The 11,389-nt window shown below is 50.8% G+C and overlaps 5 protein-coding genes across 5 annotated transcripts; 3 read left to right on the top strand and 2 right to left on the bottom strand.

The window, feature by feature from the left end:
* Positions 1-1,126: 1,126 nt before the first annotated feature.
* On the top strand, positions 1,127-2,013 carry M437DRAFT_77602 (uncharacterized protein; the record flags this gene model as incomplete). The annotated part of the gene is made up of 3 exons (XM_041026839.1): positions 1,127-1,459; positions 1,508-1,659; positions 1,857-2,013. 3 exons carry the CDS (start codon positions 1,127-1,129, stop codon positions 2,011-2,013), a joined length of 642 nt encoding a protein of 213 aa, XP_040877191.1.
* Positions 2,014-2,594: 581 nt separating this feature from the next.
* M437DRAFT_14056 (uncharacterized protein) lies at positions 2,595-4,308 on the top strand (the record flags this gene model as incomplete). The annotated part of the gene is made up of 2 exons (XM_041018744.1): positions 2,595-3,359; positions 3,673-4,308. Coding segments are annotated over 2 exons (1,401 nt in total), but the record flags the coding sequence as incomplete, so codon positions are not given.
* A 1,274-nt stretch (positions 4,309-5,582) lies between these two features.
* Positions 5,583-7,742, bottom strand: M437DRAFT_87003 (uncharacterized protein; the record flags this gene model as incomplete). The annotated part of the gene is made up of 2 exons (XM_041028571.1): positions 5,583-5,889; positions 5,941-7,742. The coding sequence occupies 2 exons, from the start codon at positions 7,740-7,742 to the stop codon at positions 5,583-5,585; spliced, it is 2,109 nt and encodes a 702-aa protein (XP_040877189.1).
* A 611-nt stretch (positions 7,743-8,353) lies between these two features.
* Positions 8,354-10,018, top strand: M437DRAFT_55106 (uncharacterized protein; the record flags this gene model as incomplete). The annotated part of the gene is made up of 3 exons (XM_041022808.1): positions 8,354-8,834; positions 9,013-9,290; positions 9,374-10,018. 3 exons carry the CDS (start codon positions 8,354-8,356, stop codon positions 10,016-10,018), a joined length of 1,404 nt encoding a protein of 467 aa, XP_040877188.1.
* Positions 10,019-10,395: 377 nt separating this feature from the next.
* Positions 10,396-11,389, bottom strand: M437DRAFT_55190 (uncharacterized protein; the record flags this gene model as incomplete). The annotated part of the gene is made up of 2 exons (XM_041022820.1): positions 10,396-11,028; positions 11,096-11,389. 2 exons carry the CDS (start codon positions 11,387-11,389, stop codon positions 10,396-10,398), a joined length of 927 nt encoding a protein of 308 aa, XP_040877187.1.

Below are 11,389 nucleotides of genomic sequence, written 5' to 3'. Positions count from 1 at the left end.
GATTGAGCTCATTTCCGGCAGATCATTGCACACACTGACAGAGAGCCGATTGGTTCGTGCCGTGCGCAAAAACACAGATGAAACACAACTGAATGGAAGCGAAGTGCGGCTCTGCGTCATCCGTGGAGTTGGGAAGAAGTGCAAAACTATAAAAAAGAATGCCTCGAGGGAGAATCGAACTCCCATCTAAGGATTACCCAAGCCATGCTTGGTCATTTCGATGACCGATATGAGACCTTCGTACTAGCCGTTATACTATCGAGGCTTGATGTAAATTTCTACGTGGGTCTAAAATATATACTGCGGACAAGGCGGTGTTCCCGTGCACCTCCAGTGAACAAACACTGACAGTATGTCCATCAGCCGCTATTGCCTCCTTGTTACATAATAAACTGACCATTTATCTGCTTGCTGTGTTGGTGATGATAGCTCGAAATTCAAAGTACATGTGAGTTGCCCTTGGTTGTGATCAAAAACAATATGATTGTGCTGAATGATTGTCGAAAATGCTTGTCACTTTGCTGAACATGCGAATATACTCCCAACTACACACAGCATGTAGTCCAATCTTCTCTAACACATTATAGAGATGCCCTAGACTCACAAGATCTGATACAGACGACCTAGAAAGCCAATCTGATGCCCAATATATCGTATATATTCGTCTGAGCAGTGGTTAAGCGTATCACCCTGCTCGGGCTAGCATAACTCCGAGCAACGATGGCAGCAACTCTAAGCGATCACTTTGGTTACATCACAAAGCATCATAGTCGTTTCTACGCGTCTTCCGCCTTTTGCGTTGCCCCTCTTCGTTTGATCACAGGAGCAGTTCAGGAGCATTTAGAGCTTGTGTTAGCATCATCGACTGAGATCTCGACGCATATTGGGTAAAATGGCATATGCGACTGTTCTTAAGTGGACGATCTACGTCACGACTCAAAGGATGGCCAGTAGAAGGAAGAATAATAGCTCAGAGCCTCAAGTTCCAATAAATTTATGTTGAACCATTCTCGCTGTCGCAATGCTTCTTACACACCTTCAACCTATCGCACGCAGAACAATCACCAGTCTTCCTAAGACCTCCTTCATCCGTCCCACATCCACAATCTACAAACAAACCGCAAACATGTCTAGCAAGCCAGGAGAGGAGTTTGAAGTTCGCCAGACTTCGACATCTGAGGACTACACTCCCGACCCCTCAAAGTCCATCAAGCTCAGCCCTCAACGTCAGGCTCTGATTGACGACATTATCGCTCTTTACAGCTGCGAGCCTACTGTTAGACGTGTGGAGCGTTACACCCCAGACTGTGTTTATGATGACCAGTTTGTCTACGCCAACGACCGCTACAAGATGGCCGGACAATGGTTCGCTCTTCCCAAGCTGTTTAAGGCCAGCAAGAACGAACGCTACGAGATTATCAAGAACGACAGAGACTTGATCCAGTTCAAGAACGAGCAGGTAAGCTAGAGATGACTCCATATTGCGGATCATTGCTAACAGATACAGTCATGGACGTTCAAGGTTATTCCCAAGACCGCCACCATCAACGCACTCGTCTCCTTGTCTCTCGACCCCGACACTGTGGACTCGGACTTTATTCAAGTCAAGTACCACAAGGACCAGGCAAACGACAAGGACTACTCGCACGAGGGCTTAGGGTACGTTGAATAGCAGACATCAACACGACCAACGCTGGTGCTTTTTTGCTCTCTGGAATCGCTCATCCTGAGATTCGTGTTCGCAAGGAACATAGCCAGAATAGCGGTTGCAGTGAGCTCAATCGTCAAGCGCGGTCGTGCACAGTGTCCTGGATCCACCTCAAGTCATGCAATCATGCTAACATGACTCACTTTAGTTTTTCGTTCAAGAAGTGGCAAGCAGACAACGTTGTCAAGTTGATGGACTCACCCGAGGTTGAGCACTTTGCCAAAGACAAGAACGCAGCCAAGACACCAGTCAACAAGTACGGCAGTGGAGATGAGAAGGGCCAAGCTCCCAAGCAGAGCTTCTAAAAAGAGCCGAGGTACAACAGTAGTAATGTGTTATGAAATGTTATGATCATATTTCAAGAGATTGGCAAAGGAATGTGGACTTTCACCGTGCGTGTGCTGTGACAATCGTGCTCCCAAGTCTAGCAGAGAGCAAGAAGTAGGCTGTCAAAACGCACAGTTGTGTCCAAGAGCAGAGATGTGTCCACAGAAAGCCGATGACATGTCGTCTCTAAGTGGACAACGGCTGTTTTCAAATAGTATTATGTATTGTTATAGCATTTACATATTGTAATACTCGAGTAGGGGAGCGAGGAAAGCGAGGAAGAATCGCAAGCGTTACCTGATCAGGTATGGCAGCTCGACAGAGACGGAAGGTGGCTGGGCGATCACAGTGACGTTGTGCTCAAAAAGTTGGAGAGCTTCCCTCGGTTTCCACGCGACACGCGCCCTCTTGATCTTCTCTTTACACACTCACACCCATCGAGCTCGAGTATACTCTAGCAGATCTCAGGCCATGCTGTGCGCATAATTCCAACAACACTATCGCCTTTCTCACCACAACTCCGTTGACTTATCGCGTCGCGCGCGCAACACCACCACCCACCATGTCCGGCCCCTCGATACATTTCACGCTCCCACACCGATCGCTCTTCAAATTCCCGCCAGACGATCTACCAGCTGCTCTCCCTCCGCCATCTGACGAGGCCACATGGAAGTCCCCGTTTCCCATCGACTTTGATGTCTTTAACCGCGCATTGGACGTAAAAGTCCCCATTACCATCGCCTCGACCTATGTCATCACTGTCCTCTTGATCAACGCATACAACAGACGCCAGGGAAACAAGCCATGGGCCATTAGCAAAACTCGCGTTTTCAAGTTCTTCGTCGTTCTGCACAACGTCTTCTTGGCTGTCTACTCCGGTGTCACCTTCTATGCCATGTGCCGTGCTATCAACGCGACCTGGCCTGGTCTTGATAACAGCGCTGGTCTGGCTGGTGTCGCCGATTCTCTGTGCAAGATCAACGGCCCTCGTGGTCTAGGCGATGCTGTTTACTACAATGCAACCTCCAACCTCTGGCAGACCCAGAATGCCATGATCAAGTTGCTGCCAGAAGGTACTCCCGACACTACCGATGTTGGTCGCTTGTGGAACGAGGGTCTTGCATTCTGGGGCTGGTTCTTCTACCTGTCCAAGTTCTATGAGGTTATTGACACGGCCATTATTGTCGCAAAGGGCAAGAGAAGCGCTACCCTGCAGACCTACCACCACGCAGGCGCCATACTGTGCATGTGGGCTGGTATCCGCTACATGTCACCTCCTATTTGGATGTTTGTCTTTATCAACTCTTTCATCCATACTCTCATGGTAAGTGAACACAAATACCTCACGCCGAAGACTCACAATTTCGCTATTGAGCCTTCTCCCGCTGTGAGGTATGGGATTATAGTAAGCTATAGAAGTGCACAGTTGCTATCCGATCAGGAGCATATCCATTGAGGTAGCTCAGAGAGTTTGCTCTCTCTGGGCTACACTCCTTCGTGGATAACATTGTGCATTTCGATAGCATAAGAATCCCTGTACCTCGCGGCGGGAAAGCGTCAACTTCGAAGTTGTGACAGTCTTAGCACACGTAGAGGCAACAGGTCAGCTTGGAAACTCAAAGCTAATAGCACTACAGTACACTTATTTCACGCTCTCTGCCATCAACGTTCGCGTTCCTAATTCTCTGAAGCGCACTTTGACTACCATGCAGATCACTCAATTCTTGTTCGGCGCATCTTACGCCGCACTCCACCTGTTTGTCAAGTATGACATTCCCATTGCGACTGCATACAGCATCTTCCATCCTATTTCATCGGCTATGGCAAAGGCTTCTTCCACCGCTTCTAGCGTTGTCTCAGCCGTTCCAGCCGAGACCTACGGTGCTATCCTTCGCCGTATTCTTCTTCGTGCTGCTGGTGACGAAGGTGTCGCCGAAAACGTTCGCGACAAGCAAGGAAACATCATCATGGAGAAGGCACAGGAAGCGATCCAGAAGTATCACGAAGAGACGCGCTACAGAACCGACTACACCACCATCGACTGCATTGACACTACTGGTCAGAGTTTCGCCGTGTGGTTGAACCTTCTTTACCTTTTCCCCTTGACCATTCTCTTCGTTCGTTTCTTTGTTAAGGCCTATTTGTTCCGCAGTGGCTCAAGCAAATCGAGAAGCAAGCGTCACTCTGTCAGCCGCGCCACCAAGGATGCTGCACATGGAACCAACCGCGAGGTCGAACACGCTGGCAAGGCAGTCGAGAAGAAGCTCAGCCACCTCCCAGAGGACCTTGCAGCTGCCGAAAAGAGAATCGAGAAGAAGCTTGGTCACCTGCCCGAGGACTTGAAGGCCGCCGAGAAGAAACTCGAGGATAAGCTTGGCCACCTGCCAGAAGAAGTCAAGAAGGATCTCCAAGCCCTTAAGGATGGCAAAGGCAAACTTCCTCGCCCTTCTCGACCTGTTAGCGACCGTGTCGAGAGTTTCGAGCGTAAAATGACACCTACCAAGAAGGATGCCAAGCAAGTCAAGGAAGAGGCAGCTGATGACCTTGACGAGCTGAAGCAAAGAGTGAAGCAGGAGACCAGCGAGCCTGCTAAGGACAGCGCTCCTGAGTCGGTCGACGCATCGCCCTCCAAGAAGCAAAAGAAGAAGAGAAACAAGAAGAACAAGAACAAGCAGGCCACTGGCGCCGATAACGTCGACGACCACACTGATGCTGCCGAATCTGGTTCCGAGCCCGAGAACTACGCTGCTGCATTGAAAGAGAACTTGAAGAAGGAGGGCGAAACACAGGACCTCAAGCCTGAGACAGAGGAAGCTTAGACAAGAAGAAAGGGTGGAACTAAAGGAAAAAACGGACTTGATGACACGCCTGACAATCTCAGTTGGCTTGGAGTGGCCGCACTGTACTATACTATATTCGCAGATAGCAAATGAAGCAACGAATCACCATCATATACTCTCCGTCTGGTTAGCATCATCACAGTATGGCTGCGAAGATTCGAAAATGAGGTATCATCCATAGAAAGCTCGTCATACGAGAGTGTCTCTATAGGTATGGTTCTGATAGTACTGTACATCCGCATAGCTATCTTGTTTCGAGCTTTGCATAGCAGGAGGCTGCTTCTTATGATTGAAGACAGTTCTGCTCGAACAAGGCCGCCAGAGAGGACCTCATCATAGCATACTTCTGTGCACCGTAGAGTGTCGTTGTACATTCGCAAAGCTCCTTCTAGCCCCAAAACAGGCAGATGAGCACAGGGACGGACCTTTGGAGCATTGAACTCACCACAAAGCATATCGATAAATCGCCATCAGTATCACACTAATTGACTGCGGGAAGTCGACACATTGTACGCGCTTCGAAACTTGTTTTCATTGACCTTCTCGAGGTCTTTCCTTCTAGAGATGTCGTGTGCATCTCACATCTCCTGGGAGACCGATTGATATCCTATCAACGCCGTGCATAAAACATCTTTTCCTATCCCTCCTTATCTGCAAACGAATCTTCTTAGTCCATACTCATGTGGAACTCCACGTACATTGATCTCTCATCTCCTCAAACTTCTCATGAAACCTTCAACACCCTCATCGGAAGCTCCTCTGCCGCCAAAGCCGCGGACCTCCTTCTGTGCACTTTCCACCTTTTGTCTGAGTTGTTCAGCACCAGCATCGATTTGTTGCAGTTGACCAAGATGTGCGTTGAGCACGCGGACGATCTGAGAAAGAGGATCTGACTCGGCGGTCTTGGACGACTTAGAGAGGTTGGTTGATGCAAGGTTGATGTCGTCGATCATCGAGGTCAAGTCGTGAGACATTGTGGTCAGACGAGCAGAGCAGCGCTCAGCGGTTTGGTAGCTATTTCGATGGTCAGCTTTGTGATATTTCAAGATGTCGGAATGTACATACGTTCTCTCGCGTTCAGCATCAACACCACTGTCAACACCGCCAGCCTTGGCAGCCATGTCATTCAAGACACGCTCGTAGTGATCAAGCCAGTGGCTGAGTTCTTCTTGTTGGCCTTCGACAGAGGTAAGCTGACGCTCTACCTCAGCAGTATCGCGCTCAGCCTGGAAGGTGCGGCTGTACAACTTGCTGATCTTGTCACTGTTTTCGACCAACATGCGGTCCCAGGATCCAATCTTGGTAGCTAGGTTTGAGAATTGCTTTTGATGCGATGAAAGGGATGTAGTCCAGAGTGTGATGATTTCGTCGAGGGACTTGGAGTTTAAGCGCGATGTGGCAGGGGGTGCAGGTCCTGAAGTTGACGCGTTTGTGGTGCTGCTACCAACTGCTCCAGTGCTGTTGCTGCCAGTACCATTGGTAGAGCCGGCAGCTGGTGTTGCTGCAGCAGCAGCGGGAGGGGCACCACCATTTCCACCACTTCCTCCAGAGCCGCCTGCAGCTGGCTTGAGACTGAAAGCGGAACCGCCAGTCGAGGCAGGTGTGCTAGACTCGGCAGGCTTTGATCCAAGTGAGAAAGCAGGAGTCGATCCTGAGGTAGTGGTTGTGGAAGCAGGAGTGGCTGCAGCATCGTCCTTCTTCTGGCCGCCCAGATTGCCAAAGAGGTTGCCAGTGGGGGCAGCGGGCTTTGCAGCATCATCCTTCTTAGCACCGCCCAAACCACCGAACAGATTGCCTGTAGAAGCAGGAGGCTTAGCGGCCTCGTCCTGTTTCTGACCAGTTGCACCAAAGAGCGAGGGTGAAGAAGCAGGCTTATCGGCTGCGTCCTTGTTCTGGTTCAGACCGCCAAACAAGTTTCCAGTAGGTGCGGCGGGCTTGTCAGTAGCATCGTCCTTCTTGGCACCAAACAGACCAGATGTTGATGTAGCGGTAGTAGCAGGGGTTTCAGCAGAAGTGGTGGGGCCGCCTCCCTTTAGCCCACCAAAGAGCGAAGGTGCAGGTGTTGCAGCAGAGGATGCGGGCTGAGTAGACGCAGGGGTTTGTGATGTGTTTCCACCGAGCGAGAAGGCTGGTTTTGAGGAGTTGCCGCCCAAAGAGAAAGCGGGCGTGGTAGCAGGGGCAGACTGAGGGGTTGATGAAGAAGCACCACCAAGGTTGAACATGGGCTTGTTTGCAGGAGCAGCAACCTCTGCAGGTTTCTGGCCGAACAGTGAAGGAGCGGCAGAGTTGTCGTCGGCCTTCTTTCCAAATGATCCAAATGCGTTAGTGTTAGCGGCACCACCTAGAGGAGCGCCGAAAGCTGGGGCAGACTTGGGAGCTTCTGCAGCCTTTTCTTCAGGCTTGCCAAAAGAGAGGGGCTTGCCGCCAAAGATACCTCCGCCGGTCGACTGAGTCGGGGGTGGGCCAGCAGGTGTTGTGGAGAACAAGGGCTTGTTTGTGGTAGCAGGGGTGGTCGAATTGTTGCCAAAAGACAGACCTCCGGTAGAAGCAGCAGCACCACCGAAAGGATTGCTAGCAGGAGCGACACCTGGAGTTGTAGGGTTGCTGCCAGACGCGGGAGGCTTAGCACCAAAGCTGAAACCAGAAGTGGTGGGAGTCTGTGAAGAAGGAGAAGCTGCGCCGAAAGCGCTTGTTGTTTGACCAGTGCTAGAAGTAGCATTGCCAAAGATGGAGCCAGTGGTTGCAGGAGTCTTGTTTGCATTTCCAAAGAGACCACCGCCGGTGGAGGTCGCGTCCTTGTTTGCAGCGGTGCCGAAGAGGGAAGGAGTGCTTCCTGACGAAGTATTGGAGCCGAAGTTGAAGGACATGGCGAGGTGAAATCAATCGGGGTGATGAACCCGTCGAGGGCGCGTTCTAAGGTAGTGCTCTGGCAATCTGAGTCGCGGAAGTCGGACGGAGCGATATGGGAAACTGTTGGTAAGGCGACTAACGTGGTCGAGAAGGAGCAATGGAAAAAGGCAGTCGCAATGGGTAGCTGGCGTGAATGTGAAGCTCTCTTTGACCTTCCAAGCAACACGCAGAGACGCGACGCTTGGACGCAGAAGCACTTTCTTCAACAAACAAAGCAAACATGCGGTCGTTCTTTCCCTGACTGCTGCTCAGCCCCAGGACCCGCACTCCACGTCACTCATCGGTCGAGAGCTGCTGCGGACTGCGCGTTATTTGGCGGCGCCGACTTTATCTACCAGACCGCTTCCTGCTCTGTTCTCGTCCTTGATCTCTGATTCTGTTTCCTCTTCATACCCAGTGTCTCTCCACCTTTCACACTTCGCCCTTCCCCGTCGACTGCCAGTCCTTCTCCACACTCCACATTACACACTGCATACACACCATGGCTCTTCAACCTCCGTCAGAGCCCATTGAGAATCTCAAGGATCCTGGTGCCCATGAGTTGCCGGGCGTACCCAAGATCTCTGGTATGTCTCTTCAACTTCTCTGCCAATTATCAATCGCTGACCCAACCACAGAACCCGAAGAGTCCGATGACCACTTCTCAGATGCTTCCGAAGGCACTGCGTCATATCCCCCTGCCATCACCGGTCGTAACCGTGCTCTTTCCATTCCCGTAACCCGCGTTGAGAAAGTAGACGACGAGCCCAGACATGGCGAGGTTCCCGGCACTGAAGCCTACAACATTAGATCTCAAGACGCCGTACCTGACGAGATTGAGATTGTCCCCGACGGCACCAGAAGCCGCAGCACTTCACGGGTTAGCGAGTCTGACAGACCTGTGACTCCTGGTGGCACTCCAGTTCCCCATCTTGTTGTCGAAAAAGTCGATCCAAGCGCCCCTAGCCATGGCGATGTTCCCGGCACAGATGCATACGAGATGCGCACTGCCGATGCTCAACCCGACGAAGTCAAGCAGGCCCCTGCCTCGTCAAGTGCCCCTCTTGAGCGTAAGTACTCCATTCCACGAGTTCACAAGACCTCTTCCCCAAACCAAGCCTTCATGTTTGACGAAGAAAGCATCACCAACTCCCAATGACAGATCTCGATCCCCAAGCCCAGAACTCGACCAACAAGAAGCCAACGTCCTGATTTCCTCTGAGACCCTCATTTCACAGAAATCCCAAGAGACCTCCCAATCCGATCTCCCCAACCAACCCAAGACCGACACTACCACCATACAACCAGCAGAGGAAAACGAAGACGACTTTGACGACTTCGATCAACCACAAACACAAAACAACAATCATGCCGACAACGACGATGATGCTTTCGGTGACGACTTTGACGACTTTGAAGAAGGCGGCGCAGATCAGGCAGATGGAGATGAGGATGACTTTGGTGACTTTGACGATGGCTTCCAACAAGCAGAAGAGCCCGCCGTTCCCGTACCTCCTCCTCAACCTGTACAGCAGCCTCTAGCACACCTTGTAAGTAGCTCTGCCAAATACAGAATTGCAGAAAGCATATGCTCATCTCGTGCGTGCAGCCCAATCTCAATTTCGCGGATCTGCAGACCTCGGACGATATACTGTCGGCCATGTCGCCCTATATGTCTGAACTTTTCCCTGAACTTTACGACCAAGAAACTGCATCCACAGACAAGTCAGCCACCCTGTCTACTGATCCTATCCTCACCGACCGTAGTGCGTCTCTCTGGTCTCAACTTGTTGCTCCTCCTCCATTGCAACCACCAAACTGGATCCGCAGTCGCATTCGCCGCCTGTTCCTGGTGTCCCTTGGTGTCCCTGTCGACCTGGACGAGATTTTGCCCGCCAGCAAACAAAAGAAATTAGTCCTACCCAACATCCACTTGCCAGAACAGAAGAAAGAGGATGAAAAAGCCAAGCAAAATGGTAGTAGCAGCTCTACTGGAGGACGGAAGGGTCCTGCACCTCCGCCAGAGTTCAACGCCAACGAAGCAGCAATGCTTGCCAAGACGACTGATACAGCCACTGAGGCTTACTCTGATGAAGAGCTAAAGGCACACGTGAAGAGGCTGGAGGAGCTTATCAAAGATGCTAGCACGGTGCTTGAGTACTGGATGAAGAGGAAGGAAAGCGCTGTAGGCGATAAGGAGGCATTCGAAGGTGTCATTGAAAATCTTGTTGGCTTTGTCAAGAGTCGACGATGAGAAAAAAAAAAAATACAAAAGCAAAAATAAACGTAAAAGTATATACCAAAAGCTACGACACAACAAGAAACAACATTTACGTTGATCGCTTCATTGGAGCCCCTGCTCGCAACCGAGAAACAGTATTTACCCACGACACGACTGAGATTATGTACTAGTATACGTCGTGCTTCACTTTAGAGTATATCATATGTTAAAGAATGAAATATACACAATGTAAATGTAAATGGAAAAGCAAAACTCTAGCCAATCATCCAGCACATTACTCCTTCTCATAAACATGCGCCGATGTTACCACTTTGGAATCAGCGATCTGTAATCTTATGTGGTCAGCCTCTGGTGTTCCTTGACGAACTTCTACGCAAAAAGCAGGATACTTACTCGCTCTCCCTTTCTCGAGTCCTTCCCCTTCCTGTCTCTTCCATCTCTACTGGCTCACTAACCCCCAACTCCTGGATCGGCGGTGTCATAGGCATATAACTGTGTCTCGGTTGCGAATAATCCCAATGCTTGTGTGCGTCCATGGGAGTCATGTAGCCTCCATCACCTGGTCCATAGGAAGGCGGACGCATGGAAGAGGGGCCACCGACTGTGGAAGGTGGGTTGGTGCTGTTGACCCAACTCTCTACTGCCCCTGAGTGTTGAGAAGAACTCTTCAGAGAGTCTTTCAATGTGCGATGGCGGCCTACAAACCAGAAAAGCGCGCAAGCGAGAGCGAGAACGACTACGCCAGCTACTGCAATACCGGCGATCGCACCACCAGAAAGTGTGACAGAGTGGTGAGGGGTAGGCGTGGCAGAAGAGGAGGGAGTGCCTCCTTCTTCAGGGATGGCTTCGCCAGGTTGAAGCATGATGTCTGAGCTGTTTATCGAGTTCAGCTGTGCTTGGAGCGAGTAGGTTGCATTTTGGTTGATTGAGCCAATCATGTGCTCCTTGAGACAGGAGTTCCAACGTGAGCAGTAGTAGAAGATGGGGGCTGTATCGTTGATCGTTAAGTTCCACGTTGGTTTCTACTCATCTGTTTAGTGCCTCCGGTTCAGTAGGCTGGACGATGCAACTTACATGGCTGCTTTCCACATCACTGCCGTTATACCAGCCACTGAAGAATACCGAGCGGCCCGGATGGTAGGCATCTCTTGGAACGCATGGTTCTTCAAAATTGGACTGTACCACTGTGTGGCCCTGTGCAATGAACTGGAAGACTACCACGTCTCCAGGATTGGCGGTCAAGTTGTTTGGAGAGAATTGATTCGAGTTGTAGCCTACCACGACGGTATGATAAGCCGGAGAAGAGCTAGCCGTGGCTGTCTGCGCAGCTGCACTGTATATAAAAGCCAGTAAGGCCACCAACAGGTAAGAGAGGCACCGCAT

This window comes from Aureobasidium melanogenum, assembly GCF_000721775.1.
Source record: "Aureobasidium melanogenum CBS 110374 unplaced genomic scaffold scaffold_21, whole genome shotgun sequence".
NCBI classification, from domain to species: domain Eukaryota; kingdom Fungi; phylum Ascomycota; class Dothideomycetes; order Dothideales; family Saccotheciaceae; genus Aureobasidium; species Aureobasidium melanogenum.
The sequence above is the reverse complement of the archived record's forward strand: the minus strand, read 5'-3'. Positions and strand labels throughout refer to the sequence as shown.